We start from the raw sequence: 21,589 nt of genomic DNA, 5'->3' as shown, positions 1-21,589 counted from the left end.
TGTTTAGGAGGTAAATAGGGAGAATTCATTCTTGCTTGTTAGTGCGAAATAAGTAGTTTGTTCAAATTTGCAAATTTGTATTAAATTAATCCTAAAAGTTTGTTATATTTTTTCATGTTTTGAGTTAAAAAAACAACAACAATATTTTTTAATTTGGCTTTTTGATTGTTTTGAAACAGCCGTGAATCAGGGGTATTTGAAAACAAGAAAAAAAGCAAAAAAAATGAAAGTTTTGTTTATTGGGCCTTTTAAAACAAACCATAAAAATGTTATTTTAAGTCTGGAGCAAATCTTGAAAAGGGCGCATAAGCATATTCACAGCTGGAACAAGCTGGGAGACCAGTTATTGTTTAACCAGGTCTGATTTAAAAAAAAATGGTAATGGGAAATGATTCTTATGATTATACGGACATTACAGGCTAGCTTTGGAAATTTTGTTTTTTAGGTCATATATGACCCATCAGGCTTGAAAGAGTTAACCCATCGAGGTTAACTAAAGCCTGAGAATTAACAAATTTATTTAAACTGTCAAAGTGCTAATCCGCCTTTTTCTCGCGTTGCTCCAGAAGTTTTAATTACATTAAAAATAATAGTTTAATTTGTTTATTTAACCCTCACTCTTTAAGTCGAGGGACAAAAAATTGGAAGTGGCTTGTTTGAAAATTGATGTATTTACGTTAGGAAAATGCGAACAAACCGAGCATATTGTTGTAAAACTGCCTTTAAATACATTTATTCAATCATTTTTTAATCAATTATGGTAGAGCTTGAAATGTCGATATGACATTTGGTAATTTTTTTACATTTTGACGATTTTTTGACAGTTTTTATCCGCCGATATTTAAACAATGTAAAAGGCTAGGTAAAGGGAAAGTTGACCAAAAACAAGAAAAATATGTGGATTTATACAAAATGTTTAATAAAACAAGAACTGTTCAGAATTTGACTCAATTTGTTATATAATTTATCGAAAATCCCCAAGGACTGCTTTTAAATGTCATGTTTATTTAACTCATTCTCTCATTCGCTCAATGACTTGCTTGCACAAAAAGAATCTTGCTCGAACCGTCAGAACAAAAAAAAATCTGCCCGACGTTGTCCTCAACCTCCATTCTCCCTATCAATTGAAACCTTCGATCGAAACCGCGATCCCGAAAAAACTAGCTCACACCGGTCTTGTGGCGGCCCCCATCGGTTTCGAGCAGAGTAGTCTCTCCACTTCTTGACGTCAACTTGATGTCTCTGTCTCTCTTTACATGCAGTTAGTACGCACAGCTTTGAAGTGTCCCTAGCACGCGACCAAAGTTCAGTACGTACGATATGTAAACAAATCGTCAGCGACGACGAGGTACATGCCGGCTGGCGGTCATTTACCCACTTGTTATTGAAGCTCACTCACTAAGTCTACACAGCACAAGTTGTAGACCAAACTAAACTGTACACGATTTGCTGGAAAACGTAAGGAGAAAGACCCCGTAACCTAATCAAACCGTGTCCAAAGTGGCGAACCTTGATCCAAAAAGGTCCGATGGTCATACCCTAGTGTATATGTTGTGAATAACTCTATACGTAAAAAATATGTATTCAACATAACCTCAAACGTGGCGACAACCTACGACAACTAATGGCGCCATTCGATTCCAATCCCACCTCATTAGCGAGTCCATCGTTAAACTAGCAGTGTTGCAATTTACGTTCATGACCGCCGGGGTGCAGTAAACCAAAGTGCTACTTACTTCGAATATGATCGCTAGAAATCTTGCGGGGGGATCCATAACGGTAAAGAAATAGAAGAAGCCAAAGTGGTCTTAAACTTAGGCCGAACGGGAATGTGACGCGCCAAACTCTCCAACGACCATCCCTAACCAAACGAGCCTAATTGGGATAAATTGAGACGCGCGCAGGCGATACAATTTAGGTTGATTTTATTAGTGGCCCGCGCAAAGTCATCAATTTCACGGTCCACGGTCCATCAGTGGTTAATGGTGATACAAAAATATGAGAACTTGTCATATGGTGAAGTTCCATGCTTCATGATTGGGATATAAATAGACGAAGCGAGAGATTGAAATTCTTTTGCCAATTAAATGTGTCTTGATGTATTGTAAAAAAAAAACTTCAGACTCCACATATTTGAAAAACGATTTGAATTGGACACAATGAAATAAGGTTAGTTATGATGATCCGACTTAAAAAAATCGTATCATGAAGTTTTTTTTTCAAATTAGAATTCAATAACCGCAAATTATTCAAACTTGAGTGGTTACATTATGAAATGAATATTTGCCATAAATCATCTATGCCTCTTTACTTTATGATTTTATTTGTATTATTAGCCCGTTGCAAATATTTTTCAAAGTTGGTCCAAAAAATCAGGGGGCAAAAAAATATTTTTTCAAAAATCTTCAAAATTTTAATGAAAATAGAAGTCAAATCAACTTAAAACATTCTAAAACGCATTTTCCTGCATTTATAATCGTTTTAAGTATGTTTCGGCTGGATTGAAAGTATTTTGAATTTTTAAGGAATTCCAATGTACAGCACCGCAAAAACTTTTTTTTTGCAAAAAAATAAATTTTCGTGAATACTTAGGTTTTTTTGGAAACGAATGATTGCAAAACAACTGGGCAGGTGTAAAATGCATTTTTAAATACTTTGTTCATTCAAATGTTGAAACCATGGCTCGTAAATTCAATGTATAAACTTTTTTTATTTTTTTGCCCCCCTCGACTTTGGTCAGAGTCAAGGGACATAAACTTCAAAAAATATTTGCAACGGCCTTACTAAACTTTTATAAAATAATGCTTACTATAGAAGTAACACTGTAAAAAACTTACAGATTCAGTAATGAATAAAAAATAAAACTGTGGAGCAGTTCTCTACGAAATCAATCTTTTTTTTATATTGTTTAATCCGGCTGAAACTTTTTTGGTGCCTTCGTTATGCCCAAAGAAGCCTTTTTGCATCATTAGTTTGTCCATATAATTTTCCATACAAATTTGGCAGCTGTCCATACAAAAATGATGTATGAAAATTCTAAAATCTGTATCTTTTGAAGGAATTTTTTGATCGATTTGGTGTCTTCGGCAAAGTTGTAGGTATGGATAAGGACTACACTGAAAAAAAGCGAAAACGGTAAAAAAATGTTGGTGATTTTTTATTTAACTTTTTGTCACTAAAACTTGATTTGCAAAAAAATACTATTTTTATTTTTTTATTTTTTGATATTTTTTAAAGGACATCAAATGCCAACTTTTCAGAAATTTCCAGGTTATGCAAGAAATCTTTGAGCGAGTTATGAATTTTTGAATCAACCCTGATTTTTTTCAAAGAATCGAAAAATTGGTCGCAAAAATTTTTCAATTTCATTTTTCGACGTAAAATCAAATTTGCAATCAAAAAGTTCTTCAAAGAAATTTTGATAAAGTGCACCGTTTTCAAGTTATAGCCATTTTTAAGCAACTTTTTTGAAAATGGTTGCAGTTTTCCATTTTTTTAAACTAGTGCACATTTTTGCCCACTTTTGAAAAAAATATTTTTGTAGATTTGAGAAGATTCTCTATATTTTGCTTTCCTGAACTTTGTTGATACGACCTCTAAGTGCTGAGATATTGCCATGCAAACGCTTAAAAAGCGAAAAAATTGATGTTTTCTAAGTCTCACCCAAACAACCCACCATTTTCTAACGTCGATTTCTCAGCAACTAATGATCCAACTTACAATGTTAAAATATGAAACATTCGTGAAATTTTCCGATCTTTTCGAAAACAATATTTTTATTTTTTTTTAAATCAAGACTAATATTTTAAAAGGGCGTAATGATCAATGTTTGGTCCTTTTGAAATGTTAGTCTTGATTTGAAAATTTTGAAACTATTGTTTTCGAAACGATCAGAAAATTTCACGAATGTTTTAACATTGTAAATCAAACCATTAAATAATGAGATATCGACGTTAGAAAATGGTGGGTTGTTTGGGTGAGACTTAGAAAACAACAATTTTCCTGTTTTGTAACCTTTGCATGGCAATATCTCAGCAACTAAGGGTCGTATCAACAAAGTCCGAAAAAGCAAAATATAGAGAATTTTCTCAGCTTTTTAAAAATATTTTTTCCAAAGGTGGACAAACATGGGCACATTTTTAAAAAATGAAAAACTGTGACTTTTTTCAAAAAAGTTACCTAAAAATGGTTATTACTTGAAAACGGTGCACTTTATCAAAATTTCACTGAAGTATTTTTTGATTGCAAATTCGATTTTACATCCAAAAATAAAGTTGAAAAATTTTTGCGACCAATATTTTGATTTTTTGAAAAAACCAGTTTTGATTCAAAAAATCATAACTCGGTCAAAGATTGTTTGCCCATTCTGGAAATTTCTGAAAAGTTGGCATTTTATGTCCTCTAAAACATATCAGAAAATTAAAAAAATTAAAAATAGTGTTTTTTTGCAAATCAAGTTTTAGTGACAAAAACTTATATTAAAAATCACCAATTTTTTTCACCGTGTATCATTTTTTTTTCAGTGTAGTCCATATCCATACCTACAACTTTGCCGAAGACACCAAATCGATCAAAAAATTCCTTAAAAAGATACAGATTTTTGAATTTTCACATATCATTTTTGTATGGACAGCTGCCAAATTTGTATGGAAAATTATATGGACAAACTGATGTTGCAAAATGGCTTCTTTGGGCATACCGAAGGCACCAAAAAAGTTTTAGCCGGATTAAAAAATACAAAAATTAAAATTAAAGAAAAAAGACCGATTCCGTAGAGAACTGTTCACCTTCTACAGCCTTAAGTTGACCAGTAGTTGTCTAAGAACTGGCGTCCCGTTTTACCTTCAAAGACAACATTTATTCTACGACGACTTAGGAAAATGGCATTGTCATAGAGAATGTTACTGATAAAGAAAATTCATGTCAAGGTTTTCTTTTATTTGATTACGCAAAGATACCTAAATCTGCGAATATGAATGAAAGTTGTATTTTTTAAGTAACCACAAGCTTTTCCACACTCAAATCTAATCAGCCGTCTGGTTCTGCGAAACATAATGCGAAAATAAATAATGCCAAAAATTGCTGACAAAAACAGCTGCAAAAGCTTTATCAGCTTGTACACTAATTTCCTTCCCAAAAAAGCGTCAGTTTGATTCCATGGGGTGGCAATAATTTTATCTTCGATGTTCAACTTGTCCAAGTAGCAACACCAACTCGGTGCAAGCAATTCCAGCTGAACTTCTCCGCCGAGAAGCGTGCCGCCAGATAAAGGAAAAGTGGTGCCCGACTCTCGAAAACATTGTAAACCTTTGTTGTCGCCTGACTTTTACTCTCCCAGACTGATAAATCATTATTGAAGATTTTTTCGGCACCCGCGGTGCCACGGTGTCATTTAGATTAGCAGGCCAATTGAGATTTTATGGATTTATGGATTTTTTTGTTTAATTTACTGGATTGCAGTGGGCAATCACAAGCACGGGAATGTTGGCCAGGTCGTGCCGATAATGGAGATGAGGGGAATCTTAAAATTATGACGCGTTTTAATTTTAACAGAATATTCAAATTTATTTATTTATTTTTTTCTTTTTCATATTTCCAGATAGCAATATCGTGCCAACAGTCTACCAAAAATGGCTAACCCTACCGACGGCCAGGAATCCCCGACGCCACAGTCCAAGGTGCAGGACGAGAAGCTGAAACCGCACCGCTCCGACTCGGCCGAGAGCCTTAACCCTCACGCACCGGACGACAATGCGAACGTGCTGACGCGGAAGGCGGCCCTGATGCAAATCACAATGGCCATCGTGGCCAACATCACGATCATCTCGTCCGGCATGGGGCTGGGCTTCCCGTCCATTGCCATGCTGGAGCTCACCAACTCGACGTCCTCGGTGACGCTGTCCGAGAACGAGGCCTCCTGGTTCGGTGAGTTTGCCTGCCGTGATGTCATTTTGTCCTTCGAGAACTCGACGATTCTCGAGTGTGATTGATTGCCCTTGTCCTGATGTTCAATAAGAACCACTCTGATTTGTTTTATTCTTCCAGCTTCGGTCACGTCCATCATGTGCCCCTTCGGAGGATTACTGGCGGGCTTCATGCTGGACCGAGTGGGTCGTAAAAAGACGCTCTACTTTATCAACTTCATATCGGTCATCTCGTGGGCCATGATGGCATTCGCAAGCCGAACCGATTCGGTCTTTCTGTTTGTTCAACTGATGGTCGCGCGAGTTATTATCGGTAAGTGCTTGTAAAAGGGATTACATTTTCGAGGGCTGCGGTTGTGATAATCTCCGGTGAAGGTTTTGTTTCCGAAGCAGTTTCAAGTGCTAATCGAAGGTTCGTTTGCTCGTTAATTTTAGGTCTGGCCATCGGGCTGTCGAGCTCACCTGCCGCCGTGTATGCCGCGGAGATTGCCCACCCGAACCTGCGTGGACGGCTCACGCTGCTGACGGCCCTCTGCACCGGTATTGGGATGCTAATCATCTACAGTTTGGGATATATCTTCAAGGTGAGTGGAGCTGCTGATTAGCACCAACTGGAAGCTCGTTTTATTTTATCGATAAATTTGTGGAATTTTTATGGTATTTGACTCTTAAGATTTACTATGGTCAAGTCTAGTCTTCTTCGATCATTATTTTTAGTAAATTGTTAATTGGTATGATTTGAGCTTCAACCGTCTACAACACAACCCCTCCTTAAGACGGGTTTCGATATAAAAATTTGTCAAACATTGGTTTTTGAACCAATTTTAAATTTCAAAATGCATCGGAAAGTAGAATTCTTTAAATTTTTAGGACATGTTGGGTTTGAGGATTTCACTTAGATCATGTGACGAATGTTTTGAAAAACATATTTTTCTGGGGTCAACTTTGGCCTTTTATTTAACTAGTTTTTCCTACTTTTGATTTGATTTGATTTGATTTGATGGGATAACCAACAGGGCCACAAGGATGACCTATGTAGCGGTTGTTGTTTTTCCTACTTTTTATGTCAAAATAAGCTCGTTGCTAATATTTTTTGAAGTTTACGTCCCTTGACTCTGACCAAAGTGGAGGGGTAGAGAAATATAAAAATTTTAACTACACAGAAAAAAAAGGTATTCTCGAATTGTTGTTCAAAAATTTGAGAACCACGAAGAAACTTATTCATGAGTATGGTGCATATGAACTGTACACGTGAATATATTCCTTCGTGGTTCTCAAATTCATGAACACAATTCACGATTTCGGGACTTGTCTTTTTACCGTGTACAAGCCAAGGTTTCAACATTTGGATGGAAAAAGTTTTTTTCATTTATTTCGTTGTTTAAGCAGTTTTTATCCTAAGCTAAGATGTGGACTGCCTTTCAACAGCAGATTAATTCAAAGTTGGGAACAGAGTTTGCGGGTGCTTAAAGAATGGAGAAAATCTACTGAAGAAAAAAAGTTACAAAATATCCTTCGAGGGTGGAAAAAAAGTTTTTTTTTTTTAAGTGTGGAACTGTACAATGGTATTTAATTAAAAAAAAAAAATATATTGTTAAAGGAGTTCAAACAATCAAAATATGATTGTAATCGCATAAAAATGCACTTATTAAAAAATTCTATTTCCATTAAATGTTGATGTTTTTAGCAAACAATATGTTTTGCCTCAGCGGCCTAAGCATGTTGTATTTTTATATGTTTTGACACACTTTGTTGTGACCTAAAAGCTAAGCTAAACACTCAAAAAGCGACGTTATTTTTTTGTGTTTCGCAATTTGAAAATTAATGTAGCTCGTAGCCGTTGCATCGTATAAAAAAGTGATCGATGATAAAATTGTAAAAAATTGTAAATGCTTTTTTAAAAATAAAATAATACACTGAAAAAAAACATGCCGCTGAGGTTTTTCGATTTAAAGGCTCAAAAGTTACATTTTAAAAGCGATTTCACAATTTGACTTCGTTCAAAAGTTTTGAGGAAATAGCCTTAAATGTTTAAAAATACTCACGAAAAATGCAGGATCATAAATTAAAACTGTTTTGTACATATTGACCATTGTTCTAAGTTCAATCTTTGTGAAGAAACAGCGATTTTTTAAGTAAAAGTGTTGAAAAAACTGGGGTTTTGGATTTTTCAGCCACAAGTTTGACTTTGAACACTTTTCAATTTAACTCGTTTTTTTTATTCGTGAAAGCTTCATTATTGTCCAGGCCGCTACCATCCACTGCACTACACTGAAAAAATATCACATTTTCAGTTATGTTCAGCTAGTAATTTTTCACAGCAAAAAAAAATCAAAATTAGCGGCATGCCAATTACAAAAAAAAATGAAATTTCACGGCAATTTCACGGTACTCTAAAAACGGCACAAAATTAACGTAAAAATGTATTCTTTTAGCAAAATTATTAACAGAAAAATGTCTTAATAGTAAGCAGTTGTTCTAGATGCAATATAAATCCACCTGACACAAATTATTTATTTGAAAAAAGAGTATTGGATGAATCTTGGAAAATTTTGAAGAATTTTCGTCAGTTGAATTCTAGATTTTTTTTTTTAGGTTTTACAATCAAATGTAAACATTGAGTGTATTCCACTTACTCCAATAAACATTGACATAAGGTTTGAAATTGATACACTCAATGTTAACATTTGTTTGTTATTATTCAGCTGTTTTAATTTTATTGAGATTTAAAAAAATTAATTTGATTAAATTAAGCATAAGCATAAGCATAAGCATAAGCATAAGCATAGGTGCCCACCCGCAGTTGCTACTCCGTTATTGACCAGGACCTCCAGAAGTTACATCCACGAGCCGTGGAAGATAAGTGGGTGCTATCTTTCCTCGCTTCGCAACTTCTCAAAGGCCCCTATCATGCTGATCAATACCGGCGCCGGCCACGACCAGTGGTAGGGTCACGGGGAAGTGGATGGGAATGTTAGTCCGATACTTGAGTGATAGAGACCGCCCAATCGACTGCATCTCCGACAAAGTATCACATGAGTTTTGAGGGGGTTAGTAGATGGGTATGAGGTCAGGATTCACGAGTGGCAGTGATGTGACCATGAGCATTTTGTTTATCGGTTGAAAATTTTAAATCTTAGGCAGCCGGCTGCGGAAAGATAAACTAGTGATGATTTAGAAAGTTTTTTTAATCGAACGCGTGCCAACCGAGCACTAGTGCTATGGGCTGGACTTATCAGTATATTCTTACTGTTTCTACAATTTAGATAACGCGAGCAAATTTCAAATCTCCTCGCAGCAATACACGCACAATACACGACAAAAATGCGAAACAAAAGGCACACAAAAAGAAATCACTTTTCACGCCGAATATTTTTTACGACCATGCGCTCCCTTTGTCAATTATGCACTGATGACGCTGCATTTTCAGAGGGCAATCTTCTCTTCGCAGCACACAATACACGACAAAAATGCGAAACAAAAGGCAAACACAAAAAAAAACACTTTTCACTCCGAATATTTTTTACGACCACGCGCTCCCTTTGTCAATTATGCACTGATGACGCTGCATTTTCAGAGGGCAATCTTCTCTTCGCAGCACACAATACACGACCAAAAAATTAATTTGATTAAATTCCTCCAAAACGAAGCACGTTCTGAACCTCTAATTCATCAAAACTAGAATCATTAAAATACGCTCAAAAATGTTTTTTTTACTTTCCTTTATTTCATAAATAGGGAAATTTTAATAAAGTTCATTTTCAAATGGTAATTCAAGAAGTGATAGATGAATGTTCTTTTGAAATCTTTTTGGAATCTTGTTGAAAATTCTAATGAACAATATCTTCAAAAACTAGTTGTAGATCTGATATGAAATACTTTTTATTATTTCTAAACAGCTTTTTTAAATGCTTGCTAAAAATCTTTAAAATTTAATTAAAAAATTAAGCTAAAATGCACTGAGTAGCGATTTATCAAATGAATAGTTCAAATTTCGCGGCATTTCACGGTATTTCCCAAATTTCACGGCCAGAGGCGAATTTCACGGATTACGTGGCATCCGTGAAATCGTGAAAAATCACTGGCCCTAGTTATGAACAATGTAATTAAGCGTATATCTTTGAGCCCATACTTCCAATTGAAATGAAGTTATGGGAAATTGCAGCTTTCCTGTAAAAATATTTACGAGACTGAAAAATCAAGTCTGTCTGCCCAATTCTGATTTATCAACATTTTTATTTTCAAAACCGCTGTATCTTCACAAGGATTGGACTTAGGACGAAAGTCAATATGAAGACTGTCCAGAGAATCGAGAATCGTAGAATTCAAGAACTTTATTCGGGAATCTTAAATTTAATTCTCAGTGAGCCCTAACACCAAACTTATCTTTTAAAAATTTGTAACTCATGCTTTTCCGAATTTTCCAGAATGACTGGCGCTTCGTTTGCATCCTGTGCGGTATATTCACCTTTGCATCGCTGCTATCGGTGATCCCCATCCCAGAATCGCCCAGCTGGTTGGTTGCCAAGAACAAGCTGCCCAAGGCGGAGAAATCCCTGAAGAAGGTTCGCGCCATCAAGGAGGACAACCACCCGAAGATCACCGAAGAACTGGACAACTTGGCCGACAACATTGCCCGGTTCCGCGCCTCTCAGACCAGCAAGTCCAAGATGGTTATGCTCCAGAAGCCCGAGTGCTACAAACCACTGGCCATCATGTGCACGTTCTTCTTCTTCCAACAATTCACCGGTATCTTCGTGATCATCGTGTACGCCGCCCGGTTCTCGATCGAAGCCGGTGTCAACATTGATCCGTTCCTGAGTGCGGTCTTTGTCGGTTTGACCCGTGTCGTGACGACCATCCTGATGAGCTTCATTTCGGACCGCTTCGGCAGACGTCCTCCGGCGCTATTCTCCGGCTTTGGAATGGCCATCTGTATGTTTGGATTGGCCGCGTGCATTGTGTACCCATCTCCGGAGGGAATTCTCCACTGGATGCCAACGATTCTGCTGGTGGCGTTCATTTTCTGTGCCACGCTCGGCTTCCTGACGCTTCCGTTTGCCATGATCGCCGAAATGTATCCTCCCAAAGTGCGTGGCTTCCTGGCCGGGCTGACCATCTTCGCCGGCTACACCATGTCCTTCGTCATCATCAAGGTGTACCCGTCGATGGTCAGTGCCATGGGCAACGAAAATGTGTTCCTGTTCTTCGGAGCCATTTCCGTCGTGGGAATCGGGTTCGTGTACTTCTTCCTGCCGGAAACGAAGGGACGCACCCTGGAGGAAATCGAAGCATACTTCCGGGGCACCAAGGACACCGGCGAAGTCGCCCTCAAGGCGAGCGATGCCAAGGTTTGAGGAGTACATTATCATACACATAAAAATACACACACACAGAACTGTGATACGGAACAAGAATACACTTACAATGTAAGCGATTTGTTACGACAGAAGAAAAAGAAAGGATACAAATAATTTTAAGTGTTATTTCGCTGAATGAGCTTCAGCGCGTATTTTGTATTACTCTTTTTTTTGCATTGGCGGTGCAAACGTCGCAGGAGTTTGGATGAATCGTTCCAAACGGGAATACACACACATCTTTATAGGTACTAACTAGTAAGAGAGGTTGACGAAAGAGTTGGCCAAATGTAGATTTCAAAGTAGGAAGAAAGCAACACTGCCGAAACGTAACGCAAATGGCACGATTACTTAGCAATCTAATTTTGCACGTGGAAACAAATGCCTATATCAAATAGCTAGACATTGTACTTTTGAAATAAAGATATACATTCAAAACTGTGTTTCTTTTAATTTGTGAAATTATTAAAAACATCATACTGATGTTTTCTGTGCTAGAACAGTAATTAAAAACAATTCAGAATAATTCTGTTTTAACTTTCGGGAAGACGCGTGAACGTGTACAAAGTACACGTACGCGACTGCCGGTGGGTTGATCACGCCTACGGCTACAACAAGCTATTAGATTTTTTTTGTGAGGGCCGTTGAACACATATGTATCTTGCGTGATTAGCAATAAAGTTTGTTACGCATAACTTCAAAATCAAATTGTTCGCTCTACATGGCGTTCAATATTGCAGGATTCCTATTCGAAACTTATTTTCCGAAGGCTTGAACTATCCAAACCACTTTTTAAACTTTTTTGTGAATCCAGTTGCCTACCAGACAAGCTTTTTTACCCTGGGGTTCAATTGTCTACCAATTCACGCAAAATCGGGAAATGTTGCCCCGACTCCCCTCGATTTGCGTGAAACTTTGTCCTAAGAGGTAACTTTTGTCCCTGATAACGAAACCAATGTCCGTTTTTAATATCTCGTGACGGAGGGGCGGTACGACCCCGTCAATTTTTGAACATGCGAAAAAAACATGTTTTTCTGCAATTTGCAGCCTGAAAAGGTGATGAGATGGAAATTTGGTGTCAAAGGGACTTTTATGTAAAATTGGACGCCCGATTTGATGCGTACTCAAAATTCCGAAAATACATATTTAAAGTTTTTTAAAAACACTGCCATTTTCCGTTACTCAACTAAAACAAATTTTGGGAATATGTATTATTTGAATGTACATTAACCCAGAAGGGTAATTTTTTCATCTAAAACATAAATTTTCATTTTAAAATTTCGTGATTTTTCTTACTTTGCAGGGTTATTTTCTAATGTTCTCAAAAATTTTAAAACATACAATTAAAAAAAAATGATATGTAAACATAAAGGGTTTGCTTGTAAACATCACGAGTTATTGCTATTTTACAAAAAAAAAAGTTTTGAAAAAGTTCCTTTTTGGGTTTTCTGCTTGTTTTGTCTGTCGCGGGTGATCAAAACTTTTTTTCGTAAAATCGCGATAACTCGTGATGGTTAGGTGCTTTGGTGGATATTTGACAGTTCGAATTATTTCAAGAAAATCCACCACGATCTACCGAAATTAGTTAAACAACATGGCTCTCGATTGAGCCAACGACGTAACCTCCAGGTTAGACCGGGGCAAAACAAATCTTTGATTAATTGTTTGTAATCATTAAAGAATTTAAAAACTCAAAAAGATTCCAAGATAGAACTTCTACGCCTGCATCCTGAGAAATTACAGTTTGAAAAGAGAGGATTTTCACTATTTTTGAAAAATAGTGAAATATTAATGTGATGTCAAAGAGAGGAATTGGTCCATATTGAAAGCAAGTTTGGACTCTTGCTTGCTTTGATGTACCTTCGTCTGGCGCAAATCTGGACTACCGTCTGAGTAGGGACAGCACTTATTAGAAGCAAATCAAAACTTTCTTAACAATGGTGTTAGAACATGGCTAAAACAGATGTCCCAATTCGCTCTACATATCCTGAATCGCACCAGGTTAAAAGTTAAAATATCAACAGTCCCACCAAATATGAACACGATCATGATTAATTTATTTCATATTTTTCTAAGTACCATTGAAGTGGAACAACCAGAATTCAGTTTTCCAAAAATAGTTATGACTCTATTTTGTGAAGCAAAAAATAATCAGTCGTTTTAGAAATTTGCATTACCTTATGCAAACTTTACCAGGACTGGGCTGCATCAAATCGGCCGTCCAATTTTTCATAAAAGTTCCTTTGACTCCAAATGCCCATAACATTACAATTTCAGGCTGTAAGTTATTGAAAAACATGTATTTTTTCGAATGTTCAAAATGGAAGGAGTTGTACCGCCCCTCCATCACGAGATATCGAAAAAAGGAACTCGGATGACCCCTAAGAACAAAGGTTCACAAAAATCGATGGAGCCAAATGGTTACGCTGTCCGCTTTGTAAGCGGAAGATCATGGGTTCGAATCCCATCTGCTCCAACCTTCCATCGGATGAGGAAGTAAAATGTCCGTCCCGGCCTTGGTTGTTGTTAGTCCGTTAAGTTGTTAATTTGGAATGGGAGTCTTCTCGATGCTATAAAGACAAAACAGCAGACCAAACCAGGCCTGCTTCAGTGGAATCGCTGGCGGTGGTTGGACTTGCAATCCAAAGATCGTCAGTTCGATTCCTGGGGTGGAAGGTTCCTTGGAGTAGAAACAGGCTTGGGTAGGGCCCCCATTCAAGCCTTTGGACTCGAGCAGAAACTTTTGTGAGTTGGTGGATAATTACCCATATGGGACATTTATGCTAACATGGGCAGTGTGGAGCCCGTTAAGTTAAACTTGATATCTTGAGAAGTTTTAGTCGGAGCCAGCTTATTGATTACAATTTTGTCTGGAAAGTGGTGTTGAAGTTGGAGTAGAAGTCGGTAAAGTCGGGACTTTTTGTAGAGTTGAAGTCGACAAAGCTTTGCAGGCGGAGTCAGAGCCGGAGATTGATTGGCTTCATCAATGACTAAAACTGTCCACCGATGTAGTTCTGTCTTCAGCCGCAGATAATTATTTATTTTATATTTATTTTATTTTAAAATTTTATTTATGTATTGTAGGTAATTTTATCGAAAAGAAGCAGGGTTTTATGCTTGACATAGCACGAATACCAGTCTCGTTTGGTTCTCTAAGCACGGTACCTATGCCTAATACTCCTTCCTACATTTTTCTTTTTTATATTGTGTCGTCTTATTAGGATATCCAAATCCTCTTGAAAGCAAAGGCTTTATTATCTAACACATGCCGTAACAAGCAATAAGTTGATAATTTTATACAATGGTACGTACCTTTAACAAGCATTTAGTCATAACATCACTGTCACTTAATTCTGGATTTAAATGGGATTTGTGATTGTGAAGTATTTGTGAGATCATTCATCTGGTCATCACTGTCGACAAAAATCCTTCAAAAGTGTCGTAAACAACACTTCTTCAAGCATACCAACTATTCATATATGATACAGCTTTCAAAGCCACTTACGATTCTATCAATCACGGCTTCTACAGATGCTATGTAAAGTTATGGACGGAAAGACGAACCAGGAAGATGGCACTGAAGATGTCGGAATCGAGTGGCGAAGAAGTTCGATTGGTTAATTTATTTTGTTATCGAGTTGGGAACGTTCTTTAGCCCAGAATCGATCAAGATCACTGTCAGCACGATTGATGAATTCATTCTAACGAGAGAACGCATGGTAATGCTCAAATGGGATGCAACTTCACAAGGATGGGACGAGTTTTCAAAATTAAATCAAGTTCGTATATTTTATCAATATTCATTTATTACGGTAAACACTACTGGCAGAGCTCAAAGCTAAAGCACTTAAATTAAAATTCATAATGCTAGAATCGATCAATTTGAAATTCAGACCCTACCACACGTTTGTGTACACCAATCTCTACCGTCAAATTGTTGCTTTCGCTTAATCTTTGGCAAACGCTTTTGCACTTACTCTCTTAGTCGCATTTGTCGAACTTAGTTTAACAACAAGTTGCAAATTTACATAATGGAAATATCGAGCTACCTAATAGTCAGTTGAAGCGGGGAATAAAATAAACACAAACAAGCTAAGCTTACAACTAGTCACAGTGTGTGTAGGTTTTGCCTTACGAGCTATACAAATAATTGATTCACTCTCACTTTCTCTCAGTACACCGGATCAATCGTACGAGTTCCGGTGTGGTCCACCATCGTTACATCACAGGCAAAGATCAAATGCAAATGTGTTCATAATAATAATACAGTGAATACTTTTGCAATTTCAGTTACATTACACATCAACTCCTGTGCGCGCGTACATAAACGAGCACTTGAATTAGGTCATTAATGTGGGACTTACAGGCTTATACACGAAAGGGGGCGTGGATATTTAAGGGGAAAGGAAATGGGATATCTGGAGGAGCTCTGGAAGGACTCTGGTATGCGGTAGCGTTCTCAGTTCTGTTTTTGGCGGACGCGTTCGCACATTGAATGAGGAGTGGGATCGAGGAGTGTAGCGATCTGAATGAAATTAAATTACAAATCGAGAATAGCGAGTATTGCTTACTTTCCGTTCTGAACCGATAGAGACGCGTTACAAATGAAACACTGAATGAATTTTTGTGGCAATGTGCGTGTGAGTCGGTTGTGTGGGATTCAATGTCGAGGACTGATTTGAAATTCATATGACTTCTCTGGCATTGCGAGCGATCCTACCGGAACAAAGTAGGAGCGGCCGCTGAGGGGCGCCAGCGTGTACGATCGGAGCATATTGGCAATGATGGAGAAGCTGATGAGCTGCGTCATTCGGTAGCCCATGCAGGACCGCCGTCCGGCGCCAAATGGGATGAAAAAATCCGGCTTGACGAGGCGCCCGTTCTGGAGGAAGCGCTCTGGCATGAACGCTTCCGGCTGCTCCCAGTGGTCGCCGGACATGCTGAGGTCGTAGTTGTTGAGGAAGATCAGGGTGTTCTTCGGCACGTCAAAACCTTAAATATTTTTTTTGGTTTTAGAAAAGCGAGCGCTTTATAAAACGAAAAGAAATATTTACCTCCAATTTGGCTGTCCTGGTTGGAGACATGTGGCACGATCGGGGAAGCAATCAGCCGCAGCGCCTCCATGATGACAGCTTCCGTGTACGGCATCTGGTTACGATCGGACAGATCCACGCACTGCTTGCCACCCTCCTCCAGGACGCGGTCTACCTCGGCTTGGATCTTCTGCTGAACCTCGGCGTGCTGGATGATGTAGCCGAACGTTTTGACCAGGAAGTTTCCCACGGCAGAGTGGCCACCGATGATGTCCTCCAGCGCGAACAGGGCCGTTTCCCACTCCATTTCCGGACCGATCTTGGACTTGACATGGTTGATCAAGCTGTCGACGTAATCGTTCTCGGTGTTGCCCTCGACCCAGGAGTTGTACCGATCGTTGATGATCGTTTCCAGCATGATCTCGCGAATCTCCTCTGCCAACTGGTCCATGCGCTTCAGATTACGGTGATGCAGCGGAAGGAGAAATGGCAGAAAGTCGGCAGCGTAACCTTGGTTCACTTCGTAAAAGATCTGATCAAAGTTTTTCACCAGCTTTTGGAACTTGGGGTTCTCTACGTCGAAACGATGGCTGGCAAAGTACTGTGAGAATACGTTCGCGCAGATGTTCAGCACAACTGGCTTAATTTCGATGGTTTCATTTGATCGGACGTCTCCCAACATTGAGCTGATCTCGTCGTTGACAAAGTTGTTCAGCTCATGGAAACGGCCGGAGAAGTTGCGCGGGAAGGTGTGCGGGATCAGCATATCACGGCGTGCCTTCTGGGTCTCGGACCAGTCACAGAATGCAAGAGCTTTAAAAGAACGAGACAAACATAAGTTTCAGGCACTTGTTTGGCTTCGAAGCAAATACTTACAATTTTCCTTATTTCCGGAAAACAGCAGCTGGTAGCGGCGGAAGTTGGGTCGGCTATCAAAGTGTTGAGCTTTGTTGATCAGCACTTCTTTGATATGATCGATACCGTTCACGACAACCGCATCGACAAAGCCCAGCTTTAGATTCACAACAGGGCCGTACTTTTTCGCCAGCACGCTAAACGCTTGGTACGGTACTTCGTACCCGTCCAGCTCCTTCAGATTTCCGATGATCGGATAACTGCGCGGACCCGGCGCCTTTCGCAAGGCTCTCACTGACTCACGATTGTTATTCTGATCCAGCACTGACCACCACTGTCCCTTAACGATCTTCAACACCGACTTCACCAGATCACTTTTCACGGTCACTTTTTGATGAGCTTCCGACAGAAGCAGAAACAGTGTGACCACAAAGCATCCCACCAGCAGGTAGATGGTATTGGAGCTAAACAAGAGTACCGTGAACCCTTCCATGATTTTCACTCACTGTAGCACAAACTCAGCACTAAGATTCACAGAGGTAAGAAAGATGCGCGATCTTGCCAGCACCAACGGAGAGAACGGTGTGATACTGATCCGGTCGCCGGACGCCGCTTTTATACATCGGAGACCGTTTCGCCGTGAAGAAAACGTCCACCAAGAAGATCCTTCAGGAAAAGAGTAATACTCCAAAACACACACACCACAATCTTCAGCGCGGCCGCCCCTCTGTCGAATTCGATAGGTCTCTAGACACACGAAGTGAGAGATGATCCTTAAATATTCAATGAGATTCAGCGGAATACATTTTCCGAGTGCGCGGTGCGAGAATCCTCCTTCTGCCCACTTCCAACACAAGCTGTACGAGCTGTACACGAGCAAATCCTTTCTCCAGCTTTGCCCAAGAACGGTTGTTTATGATACCAGCTTTCTCCGCGAAGCATCCATAACTTGAACTTGCTCCGGAACCACCCTCCCAATTAATTCCGCAACTCCGATTACATCGTTCCACGCTGACGACGTAATCAATGAATTACAAAACAACCCAGAGCGTTCTTAATGAAATTCTTCATTCTTCCCCGTGGGTCGCCGTTGACGAGCCCACCACCTCTCGTACCGTCGTTGGACACCTCTTCTAATCGTATTCATCATCAACAACAGCCGCGATGATAAAGAAGCCAGGCAGGATACATCCGCCGTGGCCTGGACCGAGGACTGAGGACCGAGGGGAAGCAGCTGTCGTCAGCGAGAGATTCGATTCGATCAAACCCGATCCCCATAAGAACGAATGAAAGTTAAACGATTCCACGGGCAGAATCGTGATCGATCGAAGTGCTCACACTCACTTAAACTTTCATTTATGGTCTATTTTGGACACACATCGGTGAACTTGAATTTTGATCAGCTGACGATGCTGGTACTGGCGACTTCCAGCTCCGGGGCGGTCTGGATTATCTCTTCTATCGGGTGGTGCTTTGAGGGATGGGAAAACGTGCCCAATAACAACAGGACGTTTCGACCGGATTTGCCCAATGTAAATGGATTTCGATGAGTGCAGTTAGGATTTATTTTGAATTTAAATTGCGTCAAAACTTTGTTCTGAACTGTGAAAAAAAAAAACGTTAATCTTCAAAAGAGCTGTATCATTTCCAATTCTTTATTTTTTCTAAATAGATTCAGTTCTATTTCTAGAATTTATTGAATCACTTGACCAACAACAACAAAAAATTATTGGGATGTGAAAAACAATCCCAGTCCAGGCAATGGACTGGGTAATTTTGTCTCAATTTGACCGGTGATCCGCTGAATATTGTTGTGAGGCGTGTTCTGCCAAAAAGGTTGCGATACGAATTTGAAAAAAGATATGCCATGTATGTTTTTTTCATTATATTGCAGCTCAAAATGGTGACAAGATATCGAAATTTGGTGCCAAAAAGACATTTACTATAAACCGGGGTGACATTGAAAGGTTTTGATTTTATTTTTGCAATGTTTTCCAACAAAAATGTTCTGAGGTTATGTTATTATCATTTGCGCTATGTTTAAAAAAAAATTCACTAATGTTAAAAAATAGTTGGGTTGAAAAGTCTTACTTTGAATAACGTTAAATGTACACCCAAAGGAAAAATATATCTCAAAATCTGCAACAGTGGATTTGCTGCAGAAAATGTCACATTTTATAACATTTTTTGCAGCAAGCCCGTAAATCATTTTTTCCCGCGTGTAAAAATTTCAGCGATCTGCAGTTCTTACCAACACATATAATGCTGGGCCGTCCCCGAGCAACACTCCAAAGAAAAGAATATGTTGGTGCGACCATGGCGCGGTGGTAGCGTGTCGGATCAATAACCAAGAAGTTGGTGGTTCAATCCTCGTTCTGAAAAGGGTTTTTTTTAAATACAACCAAAAAGCCGTCGGTAATGTCGATAATTGTCGGTAACGGGCAAAATGTCATACCCGCATATCGCAAAAAATTCATGAGGACAGTTTTCATGCAGATTCTGATATACTTTCATGCCGTCATGCAACAGAATTATGCGACCGCCGTTTGGGTGTGCCACACCCAAAGGAAAAATATATCTCAAAATCTGCAACAGTGGATTTGCTGCAGAAAATGTCATATTTTATAACATTTTTTGCAGCAAGCCCGTAGATCATTTTTGCCCGCGTGTAAAAATTTCAGCGATCTGCAGTTCTCACCAACACATATAAAGCTGGCCCGTCCCCGAGCAACACTCCAAAGAGAAGCATATGTTGGTGCTCTTTCACTCACTTTTCATCAAGCGTCCATGGCGCGGTGGTAGCGTGTTGGAACAATAACCAAGAAGTTGGTGGTTCAATCCTCGTTCTGCTAAGTGTTTTTTTTTTTTGTGAAATACAACCAAAAAGCCGTCGGTAATGTCGATAATTGTCGGTAACGGGCAAAAATGTCATACTCTTATATCGCAAAAAATGCATGAGGACAGATTTCATGCAGATTCTGATATACTTTCATGCCGCCATGCATCACAATCATGCAACTGCCAGTTGGGTGCATCACTAAAGTTGCACACATTTAAATTGTATGTAAAATTGTTTAAAAATCAGAATTTTGCCTAAAATTTGTTAAAACTAGTTTTTTTCATAAAATTATTGACTCATATGCATTTAAACTAAATTCGAAGCAGGAATCAAAAGTTTTAAGAATTTCTATGAAATTTGCTCTTATTTAACCTTCTTTTAGTGGAAACTTGTCCAAAGTATCCAAAATGCATTCCTTTTCCGATTTAAACTCATCTTCTGTGAGAAAATCATGACACTTTGATCTAATCTAATCTAATCTAATTAAACCCTAGCGCAGCCAATCTTTCCAAGGGATCCTGGAGAGTGCCTTAGGTTAGATGACGCCTAGCACTCTTCTTGTCATTTATTAACATTTCTGGAGTTTTTTTTGAAAAGGTCCAATAAACCAAATTTTAAATTTTAGCTTTTTGGGTGTTTTTTAAAACCCCTGACTCAAGGCGTTTTCAAAAACACCCAAAAAGCAAAAACTGGAAATTTGGTTTATTGGACCTTTTCAAAAAAAAAACTCCAGATTTGTAGTGTGCCATTGCATCGGAATGCATTGAAAAATCACAAGCGTTAAAGCGGCCAGGCCTACTGCGTAGAGCCGTATCGCAGAGATGATCCGTAATTGGGTTGAGTTTGAGCACTGAGTGTTCGAACAACAACACAATTCTGGATCGACAGGGGAGGAAGAACCGTGGGGACACACCACCACACACACGCTCAGAGATTTGGTTTTATACGTTGGGAGCACCATGCAAAGAAGGTTTGGTACTTCGGGACCCTCTGGGATGGGACATTGTATTTCCACGAATGCCCTGGACACTATCAGCCGTGGTTATAGCGCCACAACTCGCTCTCTCTGTAAAAGTATTTCTAATTCCAGTCCACGCTCACCAAGTCGTCATGGCCTAGTGGTTAGCATTTTTTTCTTATCAATCCAAAGGACGGGGGATCGAACCCCGCCTCGAGCGACTTTGATTTTTCGTTCATATTCATCATTTCTTATTTCTGCGTTCTAAACTTTCTCGTTGGGAGCAGATGGGCATCGAACCCAGAACCATTCGCTTACAAAGCGAACACCGTAACCAGTCAGCCACGGCCGCTCCCACTGTGGGAAAATCATGACACTTTGAGTATATTAATATAACGCTATTCATCAACTTTTGCTTAGTTATAGTTAACTAACTTTTAAAACTTTTCAAAATTTTAACTTAGCTTTTCTAGAAGTTCTTTGAACACTTCTCTATAACGGTCAGTTTGATTTCATACCGTTCCGTACGTATTTAATTTGTACTCTTCATTTTGTGGAAAAGTCACTCCGTTTTACGGTATGTAAAACTGGACGGCCGATTTGATGGCGTACTCAAAATTTAG

At 39.0% G+C, this 21,589-nt stretch overlaps 2 protein-coding genes across 2 annotated transcripts in view; one reads left to right on the top strand and one right to left on the bottom strand.

Annotated features, from left to right (window-relative positions):
* Nucleotides 1-11,719, top strand: part of LOC6031986 — a 72,690-nt gene extending 60,971 nt beyond the window's left edge. The window contains exons 6-9 of the mRNA XM_038250799.1: nucleotides 5,604-5,925; nucleotides 6,046-6,237; nucleotides 6,360-6,508; nucleotides 10,352-11,719. Of these exons, the coding sequence (XP_038106727.1) occupies nucleotides 5,604-5,925; nucleotides 6,046-6,237; nucleotides 6,360-6,508; nucleotides 10,352-11,281 (1,593 nt within the window). The 3' untranslated portion in view covers nucleotides 11,282-11,719. The remainder of the gene's footprint in view (nucleotides 1-5,603; nucleotides 5,926-6,045; nucleotides 6,238-6,359; nucleotides 6,509-10,351) is intronic.
* A 3,376-nt stretch (nucleotides 11,720-15,095) lies between these two features.
* On the bottom strand, nucleotides 15,096-17,739 carry LOC6031990 (cytochrome P450 307a1). The gene is made up of 3 exons (XM_038254890.1): nucleotides 17,191-17,739; nucleotides 16,336-17,127; nucleotides 15,096-16,273 (listed from the first exon to the last, which is right to left on the bottom strand). The coding sequence occupies exons 1-3, from the start codon at nucleotides 17,660-17,662 to the stop codon at nucleotides 15,942-15,944; spliced, it is 1,596 nt and encodes a 531-aa protein (XP_038110818.1). The 5' UTR covers nucleotides 17,663-17,739; the 3' UTR covers nucleotides 15,096-15,941.
* Nucleotides 17,740-21,589: the final 3,850 nt, after the last annotated feature.

The sequence above is a fragment of the Culex quinquefasciatus genome, chromosome 2 (genome assembly GCF_015732765.1).
Source record: "Culex quinquefasciatus strain JHB chromosome 2, VPISU_Cqui_1.0_pri_paternal, whole genome shotgun sequence".
Taxonomy (NCBI): Eukaryota; Metazoa; Arthropoda; class Insecta; order Diptera; family Culicidae; genus Culex; species Culex quinquefasciatus.
This window is presented reverse-complemented; position numbering and strand designations above follow the sequence as displayed.

What these genes read in the sequence shown, in the direction of transcription:
- LOC6031990 (XM_038254890.1), bottom strand. Translation starts at nt 17,662, where the DNA reads ATGGAAGGGTTCACGGTACTCTTGTTTAGCTCCAATACCATCTACCTG. An exon ending in TTCCGGAAATAAGGAAAATT is followed by an intron (nt 17,128 to 17,190) that starts GTAAGTATTTGC and finishes GTTCTTTTAAAG; the next exon opens with CTCTTGCATTCTGTGACTGG. An exon ending in CCAGGACAGCCAAATTGGAG is followed by an intron (nt 16,274 to 16,335) that starts GTAAATATTTCT and finishes AAAATATTTAAG; the next exon opens with GTTTTGACGTGCCGAAGAAC.